Genomic DNA, 17,380 nt, shown 5'->3' on the forward strand with positions numbered 1-17,380 from the left:
AATACTTTTGGTTGCCAAAAAGCTATCTATCTCACATTTAAATTTAGCAATTGAGCTAGTATCAATTGCCGTTTGGGGAAGAGAGTTCCAAACTTCTACCACCCTTTGTGAGTAGAAATGTTTTCTAATCTCACTCCTGAAAGGTCTGGCTCTAATTTTTAGACTGTGCCCCTAGTCCTAGAATCCCCATCCAGCGGAAATAGTTTCTCTCTATCCACCCTATCCGTTCCCCTTAATATCTTATAAACTTCGATCAGATCACCCCTTAACCTTTGAAACTCTAGAGAATACAACCCCAATTTGTATAATCTCTCCTCGTAACTTAACCCTTGAAGTCCGGGTATCATTCTAGTAAACCTACGCTGCACTCCCTCCTTGGCCAATATGTCCTTCCGAAGGTGCGGTGCCCAGCTTGCATTTATATAGCGCCTTTAACATAGTAAAACGTCCCAAGGCACGTCACAGGAGCGATTATCAGGCAAAATTTGACACCAAGCCACATAAGGAGATATTAGGACAGGTGACCAAAAGCTTGGTCAAAAGAGGTAGGTTTTAAGGGGCGTCAAAGGAGGAGAGAGAGCTAGAGAGACGGAGAGGCTTAGGGAGGGAATTCGAAAGCTTAGGGCCTAGGCAGCTGAAGGCACAGCCGCCAATGGTGACGCGCTTAAAATCAGGGATGCACAAGAGGCCAAAATTGGAGGACTGCAGAGAACTCGGAGTATTGTAGGGCTGAAGGAGGTTACTGAGATGATAGGGACATCAGTCAGCAATGGGTAGTGCTGCAGGCTTGATTTACAGGTTCCCTTTGTAATACGTTGAAGTAACAAGTGGGGTCGATTTTAACCTTGCGGAATTGGTGTTAACGCGATGGTAACGGCCTCAAAATTGGATTTATCGTCCTACTGACCCCAGCAGACAGCCCACTGCGACTTTCCGAGGGGCCTACCACTGGGCGGCTGAAGCATCTGCCTGTTTCAGGCGGTAGATCCCTTTCAATATGCAAATACACCTCCGATGTACATAGGACCCTAATTGCCAGTTTAGGAGAGCTGGTCAGAGCCTGCACCATGTGCGCTCTGAACAGTTTCATCAGGTTAGGATTGAAGAGGCCCTGGGAAAGGTAAGTTTCACATTATTTTCCGTGGGACCAGATGGAGCAGCAGGGCTCCTCCGGGCTTCACAAAATCACTGCGGGCCGCTGCTGTCCCAGGCTCGCCTCCCTCGGTCTCACCTCCTTCCCAGGACCTTCCCGCAGCTGCCGCTGGCATTCCAGAAGGCCAGCATTCCTGTGGGCCAAAGTGGGTGAGCTGCCTGGGGGAGCCCACCTGGCATTTGCAGCTCACCAGTCGGATTGTAACGAAGCCTCAAAAACACAGGTGGGGGCTGTTCGCAATTGGAACAGTCGCTTGCCCAAGAGTCAAAATCTACCCCAGGCTTCCTTTGTTTCTATATTTTGAATTCAGACTGAAAAAGATAACTTTTTAAAGAAAAAAAACTGAATGGTTTTCAGGTTGCATTTTAATAAAAGACACAGCGACTCCCTGAAGTCCTGTGATTCCCATCCCCACAACAGTGTCAATGTAGGCTAGCCAGCACTGAGTTTAATAACGTTCACCAGTGTGAAGTCTCAAATCTCTTCCTGTTGACTTGAGATTTGAGCACAAAATCTAGCCCGACACTCTCAGTGCAGTACTGAGGGAGTGCTGCACTGTCAGAGGGGTCGGTTTTTGGATGAGACGGAAAACTGAGCGTCCGCCTGCCCTCTCAGGTGGACTGTAAAAGATGCCATGGCAATACTTCGAAGATGGGCAGGGAAGTTACATATAGAAAATAGAAACATAGAAAATAGGAGCAGGAGTACGCCATTCGGCCCTTCGAGCCTGCTCCGCCATTCAATATGATCATGGCTGATCCTCTATCTCAATACCATATTCCCGCTCTCTCCCCATACCCCTTGATGCCTTTTGTGTCCAGAAATCTATCTAGCTCCTTCTTAAATATATTCAGTGACTTGGTCTCCACAGCCTTCTGTGGTAGAGAATTCCACAGGTTCACCACCCTCTGAGTGAAGAAATTTCTCCTCATCTCAGTCCTAAATGTCCTACCCCATATCCTGAGACTGTGACCCCTTGTTCTGGACCCCACCAGCCAGGGAAACATCCTCCCTGCATCCAGTCTGTGTAGCCCTGTCAGAATTTTATATGTTTCAATGAGATCCCCTCTCATTCTTCTAAACTCGAGTGAATACAGGCCGAGTCGACCCAATCTCTCCTCATACGACAGTCCTGCCATCCCAGGAATCAGTCTGGTGAACCTTCGCTGCATATGGCAAATATGCAGCGAAGGTTCCTTTCTTAGGTAAGGAGACCACAACTGCACACAATACTCCAGGTGTGGTCTCACCAAGGCCATGTATAACTGCAGTAAGACATCCTTGCTCTTGTACTCCAATCCTCTTGCAATGAAGGCCAACATACCATTTGCCATCCTAACTACTTGCTGCACCTGCATGTTTGCTTTCAGTGACTGGTGTACAAGGACACCCAGGTCCCTTTGTACATCAACATTTCCCAATTTATCACCATTTAAATAATACTCTGCCTTTCTGTTTTTCCTTCCGAAGTGGATAACTTCACATTTATCCACATTATACTGCATCTGCCATGTATTTGTCCACTCACTCAACTTGTCTAAATCGCCTTGAAGCCTCTTTGCATCCTCCTCACAACTCGTGATCCCACCTAGTTTTGTGTCGTCAGCAAACTTGGAAATATTACATTTGGTTCCCTCATCCAAATCATTGATATATAGTGAATAGCTGGGGCCCAAGCACTGATCCCTGCGGTACCCCACTAGTTACTGTCTGCCACCCCGAAAAAGACCCATTTATTCCTACTCTCTGTTTCCTGTCTGTTAACCAATTTTCAATCCATGCCAGTATATTACCCCCAATCCCATGTGCTTTAATTTTGCACACTAACCTCTTCTGTGGGACTTTATTAAAGGCCTTCTGAAAATCCAAATAAACCACATACACTGGTTCTCCCTTATCTAATCTGCCAGTTACATTCTGAAAAAACTCCAGTAGGTTTGTCAAACGTAATTTCTCTTTCATAAATCCATGTTGACTTTGTCTAATCCCATTGATATTTTCTAAATGTCCTGTTATCACATCCTTTATAATAGACTCTAGCATTTTCCCTACTACTGATGTTAGGCTAACCAGTCTGTAGTTCCTTGTTTTCTCTCTCCCTCCTTTTTTAAATAGTGGGGTTACATTTGCTATCCTCCAATCTGCAAAAACTGTTCCATAATCTATGGAATTTTGGAAGATGACAACTAATGCATCCGTTATTTCCATGGCTACCTCTTTTAGTACTCTGGGATGCAGATTATCAGGCCCTGGGGATTTATCAGCTTTCAGTCCCATTAATTTCTCCAGCACTATTTTTTTACTAATACTAATTTCCTTTAATTCCTCCTTCTCACTGGACCCTTGGTTCCCTAGCATTTCTGGGAAGTTATTTGTGTCCTCTTCCGTGAAGACAGAACCAAAGTATTTGTTTAATTGCTCTGCCATTTCCTTGTTCCCCATTATAAATTCTCCCATTTCTGACTGTAAGGGACCTACATTTGTCTTCACTAATCTTTTTCTTTTTATACTTTTATGTTCCTTGCAAGTTTACTCTCATAGTCTATTTTTCCCCTCTTAATCAATCTCTTGGTCCTTTCTTGCTGAATTCTAAACTGCTCCCAATCCTCAGGCTTGCTACTTTTTCTGGCAACTTTATATGACTCCTCTTTGGATCTAATACTATACTTAATTTCTTTTGTTAGCCATGGTTGGGCCGCTTTCCCTTTTGTGTTTTTGCGCCAGAAAGGAATGTATAACTGTTGCAATTCATGCATTCGTTCCTTAAATGTTAGCCATTGCCTCTCCACCGTCATGCCTTTTAATGAAGTTTCCCAATCTATCATAGCCAACTCACTCCTCATACCTTCGCAGTTTCCTTTGTTTAGATTTAGGACCCTAATTTTGGATTGGACCATTTCACTTTCCATCTTAATGAAGATGGAAGGTGAAGTAGTCCAATCCAAGTGTCCTGGCCAATATTTATCCCTCATCCAACATTGCTAAAACAGGTTATCTGGTTATTTGTCACATTGTTGTTTGTGGGACCTTGCTGTGCGCAAATTGGCTGCCACAATTCCAACATTACAACAGTGATTTCCCTTCAAAAAGTATTTAATTGGCTTTAAAGAGCTTTGAGACATCCTGAGATCATGAAAGGTGCTGTATAAATGCAAGTCTTTCCTTCTTTCTATTGACTTTTATGCCTGGGTAATACAGGGATTGTTGTATTGCATTTGCCAGATTAAAAGCAATTGAAGAATCTCAGGGACATTTGACCATGTAAACTACATTCAAATATTAAATGATGTCTACTGATAATGAAGCCAACTTCAGATAACTCTCATGCGTCGTTAAATGCTAACGATTGCTCTATAGGGACACTGACTCACAATGACTGCACGAAAGTGACTTGAGATTGAAAGTCGGACAAATTCCAACGTAATTTCACTTTAATTTAAACAGAACTATAAGCATACATTCTGAAAGATGTTAGATTTGAGAATTTTAAAGGGAGGCTGCTGTAACAGCTTTGATTGATACCCCTTAATCGTCCAAATTGATCAAAAGCCCATAGCACTATTTCAAAAATGGATTAGCCAGTCATTCATCTCACTTGTTATTTGGGGCCTTGATTTAATGTCTCATCTAAAGGATGGCACCCCTAACGATGCAGCACTCCCTCAATACTGCACTGACGTGTCAGCCTAGATTCTGTGCCCAAGTTCTGGACTAATTGCAAAAGATTTTACGGTGTTATTCAAAGAAGAATGAAGAGTTCTCCCATTATTTTGGCCAACATTCCTCCCTCAACAAACACCACCAGAAGAAAAGCCATATTAATTGGGCATTCATCTCATTTGCTGTTTTGGGGATCTTGCAGTGTGCAAAAATTGGATTAAACATTTGCCTACCTAACAGTGACTGCACTTCAAAAGTAATTCATTGGATGTAAGGGCATAAAAAAAGGCATTATATAAATGCACGTTTTTTCTTCTTAACTGCCCGCTATATTTAACTGGTAGTTGATATTGTTGCACTGTGATTATATAACCCTCATTCAAACACAACAAATATGCTTTGTAATCTGAGTTCTATAAAAGTATGTTGCTGAGATGCTGCATTGGTTATTAGAGATTTCACCTTTGTTCTCTTTTGTTTGCTGAGCTAATGAATCTATTTGGCTATTTGTTTGCAATGCTTGAGAACCTTTCCAAACAGAAAGGCATCATTTACATTAAGTAGCTGTTATGTTTTATTATCCGCAGTTCTCGGAGCTGATGCAAAGGCAGAAGGTTTTTTTCTCTAAATAATCCAATCATCCTTTAACATTTCAGAAACCACCAACGTGGAGAATTAAACTGTTTGTGCTCGTAAAGCAGGTTCAGATCAAGTTAACATAAAGCAGATGTTTCCTTAAATAAACAACATCACAAAGGATTGCTGGCTGTACTGGCGGGACCTCTGATTATCACCAGGGAAGCACCTGGAACCCCCCAAAAAATGGCAGGACTGCATCATCCAGCCAGGAAAAAGGGAAGAGATGGCGCCTGCGATACTGAGCAGGACTGAGCTCACAGTCAAATAGGGTGAGTTTGGACTGATAGGGATAGAAATTGGTCATGGGTGGGAACGCTAAACAGGCGGTATCACATCAGCCGCCTGTATACACCCTATTTGATATTCAGTTCTATTGCAGTCAGTGGAACTGAATACCTTGAGAGACTTACAATGGGCTGCCGATTTGATACCGTCCCTTTCGCACTATGGCCCAAGACCAATTTCGACCCCATCGTCTCCAGCCTTGCAACCAATTTCTTGCCCTGTGTGAGAGGACCTCAAGTAGCTGGGGGAAAAAAGCATCGGGAATCCTTTTCGTAAACTGACACCAATCCCTACACTCGTGCCAGAACCAGTAATCACTGCACTGAAAATATAATATAACATAATGTGGCAGTCAAAGGCTGAAAGGAACAAAACCGTCGCCAACTGAAGTTATGAAACTAGTGTCCAGGTTTATTAATTAAATAAATGTAGAGACAAACTTCAGAATAACCCTAATATGTCTACACCTGGAAGTGAAAAGTGAAAAAACAAGCCCATTGGTTTTATGAAATAACAGTGTCTGTAACACAGAACTGAAGACCCCTTTTACATTCTTTGATTTGCTTTCACTGCGCCAAATCTAAAGCTCCTTTCCTATTGTAGGCCTTGTGTTCATTAGAATATGTGTTGAGACTGTCCAACTCATTTTACACAGGACTCTGTCTAGGCTGGTGTCAAACCTGGGCCCTACACGTAAAGTGAGAATTGTAAAACACACTTTCAAATCTAGTCCCCTATTTTTGTGATCAATAGTTAGAGATAGTCAGGTAGCGGTAAATTATAAGTGTACATTTCCATTTTTAAAGATACATTATCCTTTTTTAATTTACAAGATATGACAGCATTTATTACATCAAAACTTCAGTTTGTACATCCAGTCATAAAATCCAAAATAATTAAAACTGATTTAAAAATAAAGACAAGACGGGGAAATCATTTGCAAAATTTGAATCAGTTGAAGTATCAACTGAACTTTACAGATATAAACCTAGTTCAAAATATGTAAGATTGATCTTTTTAAATTATGGTATAAAGGGTCAGTTCAACTCCTACAACTTATATTTACCACTCAGATCACTCCATCAACATCTGGCTCCTGACAATATTATTGGTAAAAAAACAGTACCAAAGTGAATGGTTTCCTCTCTGAGACCAGCCATTGATTGCTGCAGAAGGATTGATAGCTCCTTCATGTCATCAGGTTGTGATGCCACATTACCTACTTCTGCCAATAGCCATATCTTCATCGAATCATAGAAATTCACGCCCACAGAAGGAGGCCATTTGGCCCATCATGTCTGTGCCGGCCGAAAAAGAGCTATCCAGCCTGATCCCACTTTCCAGCTCTTGGTGCCTTGTAGGCTACAGCACTTCAAGTGCACACCCAAGTCAAAGAGAGCCTTGGAGTTCTCCATGTTTTAAATGAATTCCCCTTTCATCAGGAATGCAGAGAAAACTCCACCTCTGTTTAAATCACAACCCGCTGTTCTAAACCCAATTAGTAATGTTAGGAGTCATGGGGGTAATTTTAACCTAACTCACCAGGCGGGAAACCCACGGGATTGGGTGGAATGCAGCAAAATATCATCCTCCATCAACTTCAATGGAGAGTAAAATCAGGCGGAGTGCGAAACCAGCGTTGCACCCGATCCCATCAGTTTCCTGACGGGTGCGTTGGTTTGAATTGCCCCCATGGTTTCCTAATTTGTGTCAGGCAGCTGTGGCAAGTGACATCACCATCTTGTGGCAGAAGATCGCTAATGTTCCAGCGAAAGCAGTCAATCGCACCCTTTCAGAGGGAAACCTCCACCGTGAAACCTGCTCGTCGGTCAAAATGAAAATATAACAATGAACCGGAAATGGATATTGGAGGAATGCAGTACACTCAGTGCAAACCGTTTGGGGCTTAAAGTTAAAGGAGGTCAACAAACTGCATGCTGGGGTAATTTTGACTTTGTGGGCGATTGTGTAAAACTGGAGGTAGCGAATCGGCAGACCGTTTTACATCTCTCCCGATTTTTATTTCCACTGGTCAATCCAGCTGTCGATTTGCTGTCGCCCGTTTTACACTGACGCACACAAAGTCAAAATCTACCCTCACCGTCTCTAAAAGCAAATTCCCCATCTCAAAAGATGACAGCAAATTAAAAAATGTAATGCAGAAGATAGCAAAGAAAATGCAAACCATCATCTTACCTGCTACACACAACGCAGGTGCTCCTGTACTGCCCTGCGACGTCTGGTGCACTCTGAGTATAGGTTAAGGGCTTATGAGGGTTGCGGCCTGGCTTGGTCAGTATATCTGCAGTGTCTGGGAATTCAACAGCAGAGGTTTTGCAGGTGGGACTGCTGGCTGGAGTCCCCTGGATGGGTGAATGGCACGGGGAGGTGAGAGGTGTGATGTTTGACGAGTAACCTAACAAAAGAACATCCTCGTCACATAATGTCATACAGATAATTCCACACTGAGAACCACAGCACTAAGAATTATAACCAACACAATCAGAAGCAACAAAAAAAAAATTAAGCAAGGGTGCACTAAAGTTTAACATAACAGTCCATTAAAAAACATGGCAGGTAAGATCTAGAGCTTAATTTTAAAAATATAAATGTTGAGAAAATTAAACAGTTGCTCACCTTGCCGCGGTTGTCTTTTGGCATTCACGTGGTTGGCTGTGGCAACGGCATAGGAGGCAGAGAATGATCTACTTTTGGCAATAGTCAGCAAGACTGAGGGGGAGCAGCTGCTGTTGTTCCAAGACTCTGTATTAAAAGTACTGAAAAAACAGGGGTATAAACAACTGTTATCAAACGCCATACGAGTTAAGAGTTTAAGCTACTCCAGAAGTTTTGGAATGAAGTCATGTTACATCATATATCGTCACCCCTGTTTAGAGGTGACAGCACAATGATCATTACATACAACCATATGTGCTGAGTAAAACCATCAATTAATTTGAGTGCGAATTTACTACTTCCGAACTAACATTCTACATATGTGTTACTGCAATGCAGTGTAAGGGCTAGGCAAACAATACACACGGTGCAGGCTGATATTTTGTGTGACTCGGCAACCTGCCATTACATACCGGTGTAAAATTTAAATTGGAGATCTCAAACTTCCTGCTTCTCAACCATAACGCTGAGTGAATCAAAGTTACGACGGACCTGATTCTTTTTGAAGAGCTGGTTTACAACTTGTGGACCGGATACTTACGTAATACACGGTCTTTCTTTATCGTTAACACTGAGATCGATAATAATTAACAAATAAACATCTCCCACACCTGCATTTCTTCTTCATGGAATTCCTGGGTAACAGCACAGTTCTTACCGCGTTTTAGCGATGGCCATGCACACAGGAACACAGGAGTGAAAGAGATGAGCTGTTACTCAGAGCGCATTACAAGGGGGAGAGGAGGACATCGATCAGGAGACAGGATGTTAATGGGGTGTGGGGGGGGGGGCTCTGAAAGCACGTGAAGACATAGGTTTTAAAGAAGGAAGGTAACAAGGCAAAATGGTTTTGCAGAGAGAGTTCCACAGAGTAGGGGTGTAGCAACTGAGAGATCGGCCTCTGATGGTGCAGAGGAAGTAAGGGACGAGTAGTAATCCAGGAGGAGAGGGAGGCATGTGCTGGAACTTGCAGCAACCTTGGATGAACTGGCTTGTTCTCAACTCACAGTACTAAGCACGTGGTTGTACTCAGAACATCCTGTACAGTAACCGACCATGCACTCACTTCCATTCATCGATGACAGGCCAATTTCTGTCCGGATGTGACCAGATTTCTTCTTGTTTCAGATCAGCAGTCACATCTCCGAACAACTGTGCTTGGAGCTTCATTTCCCTCATTGATGCCACCGACTACAATTGTCTGCTACTGTTTCATGAAAGACAAGCATTCCTAAGCTAAAGAGCACTACGCACGGCATGGCTGCACACGGAGGCTCTTAAAAAAAAGAGTTGTCAGCTCAGATTAGACAGAAAATTCATCTGATTTGCAGTAATGGATTTTTTTTTTGTCAGCCTCTGTCCCTTCTCATTTTTATAGATAAGGTCCCCGTGTAATATTATCCTCACTTTATGAAGGATAAAAAGCTTTGTTAGCACAGTTAATATAAAGAATTAAGAACCTAAATGTCTAAAATACAAATGGCACTTGATGCTTCCTTTAGGACATTGAAAAAGTGCAATGAGTTTCCATTCTATGGGATGGATTGTCCCTAAAATTGGAAGGTATGCCACGTAACCCTCTCCCCACCAGACTTGCCTCTCTCCCTCACCACAGGGAAAGCAGGCCGCCCGTTGCAGGTAAATGACGGTGGGGGGGGGTCAAGCCTAGGAACCAGTCCGACTTCCTTGCCTTCCCCCTGCTAACCCCGGGGACCACCAGGTGACCCTGGTGCAGAGGCGATAGAGGCTGCCGAGCCCCCTTTTGGAAGGAGAGGGCCCGATAGTGCCGATATTCAGGGCTGTTCTGCCCCCTATGTTGCCTCCTCTTCTGGTGCTGCAGTAAGATCTTTGACTCCCTCCACCCCCACCTCTCGGCAGTGGTGGTCTCACTCGTGCTGGTGGGGAGCCCACCCTGCATGCCTAAACAGCCCTAATCCAAGAAGATGGGTTGGGGCAGAAGTGGAAATCCAGCCCTGACCCCCCCTCCAGTGGCAAACACACCCTGGCAGAGAATCCTGGCCTATAAGTCATGAGCACATACTTTGTGTGAGATCAAGTCTTATAAAGCTGAAATTCTGATTAATTCCCCTTTCCAACTTTTGTATTCAATTCTGCCCTTCCTATCCTCAGCTATGGCCTCGCCTCTCCCTATTTCTGTAACCTCCTCCAGCCCTACAACCCTCCGAGATCTTTGTGCTCCTCCAATTCTGGCCTCTTGCGCATCCCCAATTTTCATCACTCCACCATTGGCGGCTGTGCCTTCAGCTGCCTAGGCCCTAAGTTCCGGATTTCCCTCCCTAAACTTCTCCGTCTTTCTACCTCTCTCTCCTCCTTTAAATCGCTCCTTAAAACCTACCTCTTTCACCTGTCCTAATATCTCCCTATGTGGCTCGTTGTCAAATTTTGTCTGATAACACTCCTGTGAAGTACTTTAGGACATTTTTACCATGTTAAAGTGCTGTATAAATGCAAGTTACTGTTGTTTATATGGGAGTGTATATTCCATAACTGTTTTCCGGATAAAGTGAGTATTTATAAAAATACTGCTGTCAAATATCAAGTCATGACAGGACAGTCATTTTCTGTTATTTACAGCACATTGTCAACAAACGTTCATTTCTACGGGGTTAACAGCCGGGAATTTTTTTTCTTTTTTTATTAATGAAGCTGACAGTGATTTTGATCCTAAGCTCAAAGCAGTTCATTCCAATATTTCCCTGAGTTGTTAAAGATGTTTGGGCATTTGCAGATGTGCAAGCTCTTTTCCAGATGCGTGAATTTTATTGGGCTCCGAACTTCCGAATTATTTTGAATTTGTTATTTGTTCATTTGAAATGCAACTTCCCTGTTAATTTGTACATTTTGAAGGTGTTAAAGGGTTAAAAGCAGGAGGTTGCTTCAGGTGTAAATTCTGATGATATATGCTGCTTCAGCAGGCAGAAGGTTCATTTTTACTTCTCTGCTGGAGCGAGACATTTTGATCCATGTCACTAAAAGTGGTAAGAGAAGACAGGACTAGTAATTTCACTAGTAACCAGGTCTTTGCATTTTGTTTTAAAACAAAAAGATTATTTGAGTTATTTAAAATAAGTGCTTATGAAAGGTAAGTAACCCATTCTGGAATTCTAACATAAGAACATAAGAAATAGGATCAGGAGTAGGCCATATGGCCCCTCGAGCCTGCTCCGCCATTCAATCAGATCATGGCTGATCTTCGACCTCAACTCCACTTTCCCGCCCGATCCCCATATCCCTTGACTCCCCTAGAATCCAAAAATCTATCCATCTCAGCCTTGAATATATTCAATGACTCAGCATCCACAGCCCTCTGGGGTAGAGAATTCCAAAGATTCACAACCCTCTAAGTGAAGAAATTCCTCCTCATCTCAGTCTTGAATGGTCGACCCCTTATCCTGAGACTATGCCCCCAAGTTCTAGATTCTCTAGCCAGGGGAAACAATCTCTCAGCATCTACCCTGTCAAGCCACCTAATAATCTTATATGTTTCAATGAGATCACCTCTCATTCTTCTAAACTCCTGAGAGAATAGGCCCATTCTACTCAATCTCTCTTCATAGGACAAACCTCTCATCCCAGGAATTAATCTAGTGAACCTTCATTGTACCACCTCCAAGGTAAGTATATCCTTCCTTAGATAAGGAGACCAAAACTGTACACAGTACTCCAGGTGAGGTCTCACTGAAGCCCTGTACAACTGTACTAAGACTTCCTTACTCTTATACTCCAACCCCCTTGCAATAAAGGCCAACGTGCCATTTGCTTTCCTAATTGCTCGCTGTACCTGCATACTAACTTTTTTGTGTTTCTTGTACGAGGACACCCAAGTCTATCTGAACACCAACATTTAATAGTTTCTCACCATTTAAAAAATATTATGTTTTTCTATTCTTCCTCCCAAAGTGAATAACTTCACATTTCCCCACATTATACTCCACCTGCCACCTTCTTGCCCACTCACTTAATCTGTCTATATCCCTTTGTAGGCTCTTTGTGTCGTCCTCACAGCTTACTTTCCCACCTAGCTTTGTATCATCAGCAAACTTGGATACATTACACTCGGTCCCTTCATCTAAGTCATTAATATAGATTGTAAATAGCTGAGGCCCAAGTACCGATCCTTGAGGCACCCCACTAGTTACAGCCTGCCAACCTGAGAATGACCTGTTTATCCCTAATCTGTTTTCTGTCCTTTAACCAATCCTCTATCCATGCTAATATATTAAGCCCTTACCTTGTGTAACAGCCTTTTATGTGGCACCTTATCGAATGCCTTTTGAAAATCCAAATATACGACATCCACTGGTTCCCCTTTATCTACCCTGCTAGTTACATCTTCAAAGAACTCCAATAAATTTGTCAAACATGATTTCCCTTTCATTAAACCATGTTGACTCTGCCTAATCATATTATGATTTTCTAAGTGCCCTGTTACCACTTCCCTAATAATGGATTCCAGCATTTTCCTGATGACCGATGTCAGGCTAAATGGCCTGTAGTTCCCTGTTTTCTCTCTCCCTTCTTGAATAGCAGAGTAACATTTGCTACCTTCCAGTCCACTGGGACCGTTCCAGAATCTAGGGAGTTTTGGAAGATCATAACCAACGCATCCGCTGTCTCTGCAGCCATCTCTTTTAGAACCCTAGGATGTAGGTCATCAGGTCCAGGGGATTTGTTGGCTTTTAGTCCCATTAGTTTGTCCAGTACTTTTTCTCTAGTGATATTAATTGTTTTAAGTTCCTCACTCTCATTTACCCCTTGGTTCCCCACTATTTCTGGTATGCTTTTTGTGTCTTCTACTGTGAAGATACAAAATATTTGTTTAACGCATCTGCCATTTCCTATTTCCCATTATAATTTCTCCTGTCTCAGCCTCTAAGGGACCAACGTTTACTTTTTCTACTCTCTTCCTTTTTACATACTTGTAGAAGCTCTTATAATCCATTTTTATATTTCTTGCTAGTTTATTTTCATATTCTATTTCCTCCCTTTTGATCAACTTTTTGGTCGTCCTTTGTTGGTTTCTAAAACTTTCCCAATCCCCAGGCTTATTACTCTTCTTGGCAACATTATAGGCCTCTCCTTGCAATCTAATACTCTCCTTAACTTCTTTATTTAGCCATGGGTGGATCACTTTTCCCGTGGAGTTTTTATTTCTCAATGGAATGTATATTTGTTGAGAATATTGAAATATTTCTTTAAATGTTTGCCATTGCTTTTCAACTGCCAAACCCTTTAATTTAATTTCCCAATCTACCTTTGTCAACTCGCCCCTCATACCTCTGTAATTGGCTTTATTTAAGTTTAAGACTCTAGTTTCTGACTTAATTTCCCTTACTGTATTTGTTTATATTTATATTGCACTATTGGTATTTGCCTGAATGTTTTGTGTTTCATATCTCTGTTTAATAATTCTAAGTAAATATATTAGTAATGGTGGCCTGTCTGCCTGAGTTTGAGAGCCACTGTTCCCAATGGAGTGTGAAAGTATAGCACAAGGCTACATTTAAATCAGGAAGCAGATTGCTGCATGAACTGAGTAAGTATTAACTCCTTGGTGTCATGCATAGGCAAATTATAGTAAAAAAAATCATAGCCTTTGGATTATAGGGACAGATATTACGAGAATATGGTTCTATGAAAAACAAATCCCACTACCTTGCTCTCTCAACAACAACTCGCATTTATATTGTACTTTTAACATAGAAAAAATTCCCAATTTGCTTCACAGAGGCGTAATCAGACAAAAATTGACACCGAGCCAAAGGAGATATTAGGAAGTGTGATTAAAAGGTTGATCAAAGAGGTGGGTTTTAATGGGGTTTAAAAGTAGGAGTGAGAGGTGGAGAGGATTAGGGATCCTCATCGCCGGATGTAGGATTATGGGGAGTCAGCAGGGAAGTGAGATTAGTTTTGGATTGCTCGATCTAAGAGTTAAAGCAGACATGATGGTCTGAATAGCCTCCTTCTGTGCTGTAAACTTCTATGGTTCTAAAAAGGCACTGCCATAACAGTAACTATGGACCCAGTTGCAAATTTACTATATTTAGATACATAGTCAAAGAAATAAATTGAAAACGATCAACTTTGACTTAAATTTAGACAATCTCTCTACATAAGATGGTCTCGAATGTAGGTTTAGGATTGAAACTTTTCTAGGTTTGGCATTAGGTAGAAACTGGACCAAGTGTATCTTAATCTAGCTCTGTTCATCATAATTATTTATTACAGCAAAAGCTTCAAGATGATCTACATTTCCACTAAAATCAGATTTCAAATATTCTCTTCCAGTCAAAGTGCTACAGTAATACAGATATGGAAAACCAGGCTGTTTAAATCAGTCTAATGGGGCAGCTGGTTCAGACTGAATGGGTAGAAACTGCAGCGCTTTGCTTTATTCTAATTAATCCAATCATTTTTAATAAAATGTCAGTGTTATGGGACTTCAGTTCTCTCATACGTTAAAAAAACTGTGAAGCAAAGACCTAAATTGGTTTGCCTGAAAACACGTGGGCGATTTACGTAGTAGCTGAAATTTATCATTTTATATGAGGTCCTGAATTTTAAGGATCAGCACAATCATTTCTCTAATTCCCTTGCATTCCAGTTTAGGTCCTGTTTAAAGCTTTGATACAAAATGCATCAACCACTCATAAGGGTGAGTCAGGCCAGCCTCTCCACAGCTTATGTATGTGCCTGGCCAGAGTATTCAATATATTAGAAATGGATGGATCAAAGTATCTGGAGCTATGACCCTGAAGTTAGATATTGAAAAGCTAAATAATTAGCAAGATTCACTTTTAATTTCTCACATTTTCCTCTCCATCTTCAACACCACGCATATTAATACAACAAATAAAGAACGAACTTGCATTTATATAGCAACTTTTACGACCTCAGGATGACCCAAAGAGCTTTGCAGCCAATTTGTGCACAGCAAGATCCCACAAACCATAATGAGCAGACAATCTGTTTTTAGTTATGTTGGTTGATGAATAAATATTGGCCATGACACTAGGAGCACTCCCTTGCTCTTTGAAGAGTGCCGTAGGATCTTTTAGATCCACCTGAGAGGTTTTCAGTTTAACACCTCATCTGAAAGACGATACCTCAGACAGTGCAGTGTTCCCTTGGTACTATACTGAAGTGTCAGCCTAGATTTTATGTTCAAGCTCTGGACTTGAACCTACAACCTTCTCACTCAGAGGCAAGAGTGCTACCCACTGAGCCACGGCTGAGTCAACCTGAACACCTCCAGTAAGTCTGGGTAGTTTCAAAATGATCACTGATTTCTATCCACCAGATTCTTTGTACTTCTTTAACAAATGTAGCTTTGTAAAAGGTTAACGCAACACTGACATCTGAAGAAGTTATTAATTATATGGTTTATAGATTTCTATTGAAAAATACAGCTAAAAGATAATCAAAGAGATTCAACATAACACTTTGCGCGTTAATTCTTTACTGCTTGAAGTTTAATAAACTAAGAGCACGAGCATGGAGATTGCTAGCAGTTTATCTATAGATTTAAGCACAGGTTGAACAAATTGTGAAACTGAATTCAATAAATCTGTTAATTTTGGGGCTAGTATCAGAACATGACTGAACTGTAAAATCTCAACTGGTTCACTAACGTCCTTCAGAGAAGGGAACCTGCCGCCCTTACCCAGCCTTGCCTACATGTGGCTGCAATTATGTGGTCGACTCAATGCCCTCGGGGCAACTAGGGATGGGCAATTAATACCGCCATGCCAGAGTTGCCCGCATCCAAAGGAATAACAATGGAAAAAAGTTTTTGATTCTATATCGAACAAGAAAGGAGCTTCTCTTTAGGTTTTTTTCAACTTATTATTCATTATGCTTGCATGTTCCTCAGGCATCAATATGCAGACTGCCTCTGTGATTAGTGTTCTTCAATGAATTAGTGTTCTTCAATGACTCCGTGTCAGCAAGACACATCATCCATTTTACTGCCCTCAACACACTATACTCATTATAAGCGTCCCTCATAACACCATTGCTCCATCACCACTATTCTCATGACCTGGAAAATTTGCTATGTGATTCGTATTTATTGATTAAAATATACTCCCAAACTCAAATAATGACTTAATGAAAATGTGTCAAACTATCAATGTAAATTTTTTTTTAAACAGAGTAGTCCTAAAAGATTGCTTTTGGCAAACTTCTTTGCGTTTGTTTAGAAACGCAGTGAAAATTATATCTACACACATCACTAACTCACTTTCTCGGTGATATCCTGCCAGATATGATATATGTGCAAACAGAATATTTCTTTAAGTCCTGAAATTGAGCCCGAATGGTGTACCAAATAGACTGTGTCACAAGGTGACATTAGGTGTGCTACCACTTAAGAGTAAATGTAAAATATTGTACTATTCACATGTGGCTTTGGCCATTTTGCATTGAGAAATGAGCATTGGAACCCTGGGTTGGATTATAAATCACTGCATTTTATATATTTCGCAAAACTAATCTCAAAAATATGTTTTGCATAAGATACCCACTCACACGTAACATGCATCAACTCCCATATCATCTGTTTAGCCAACTGGAGTGCATCTCAGTCCTTTCTTGCAGTACAGTGTGAAGATACACCAGGCCATATGAGGGCAGCCTGTGAACGCAGGACTGCAGAACTGAAGGTTTAGAAATAAGAACTGACTCAACCTAAAAATTCCAAAGAAAGAGCTGCAATGTTGCCAACAATCGTGTCCCTCGCAATTCTCCCAATTTGTAGAACCTTCTGCTTTTTTAGAATGCTGACGATTCATGTGAGAAATTGAAATGTATAGAAAGTGTCGTGAACCATGAGCACCAACAAAAATGACTTCTGCAAATCATGGGGCTCATCCGTGAATTGCAAATGTCACCTACACTGGAGTTACTCCATTGCCTTTAGGGTGAAGCTGGTGGAGGCTGCTGGTA

General features: G+C 41.6%; 1 protein-coding gene across 2 annotated transcripts in view; it reads right to left on the reverse strand.

The window, feature by feature from the left end:
• pde3a (phosphodiesterase 3A, cGMP-inhibited) overlaps positions 1–17,380 on the reverse strand; it is a 413,169-nt gene that overhangs the window by 63,991 nt on the left and 331,798 nt on the right. For both annotated transcript variants that reach the window (XM_068004733.1, XM_068004735.1), the window contains 2 exons: positions 8,375–8,514; positions 7,934–8,153 (listed from right to left, as the gene is read on the reverse strand). In XM_068004733.1, coding sequence (XP_067860834.1) covers positions 7,934–8,153; positions 8,375–8,514 — 360 coding nt within the window. The remainder of the gene's footprint in view (positions 1–7,933; positions 8,154–8,374; positions 8,515–17,380) is intronic.

The sequence above is a fragment of the Heptranchias perlo genome, chromosome 24 (assembly GCF_035084215.1).
Source record: "Heptranchias perlo isolate sHepPer1 chromosome 24, sHepPer1.hap1, whole genome shotgun sequence".
Classification (NCBI taxonomy): domain Eukaryota; kingdom Metazoa; phylum Chordata; class Chondrichthyes; order Hexanchiformes; family Hexanchidae; genus Heptranchias; species Heptranchias perlo.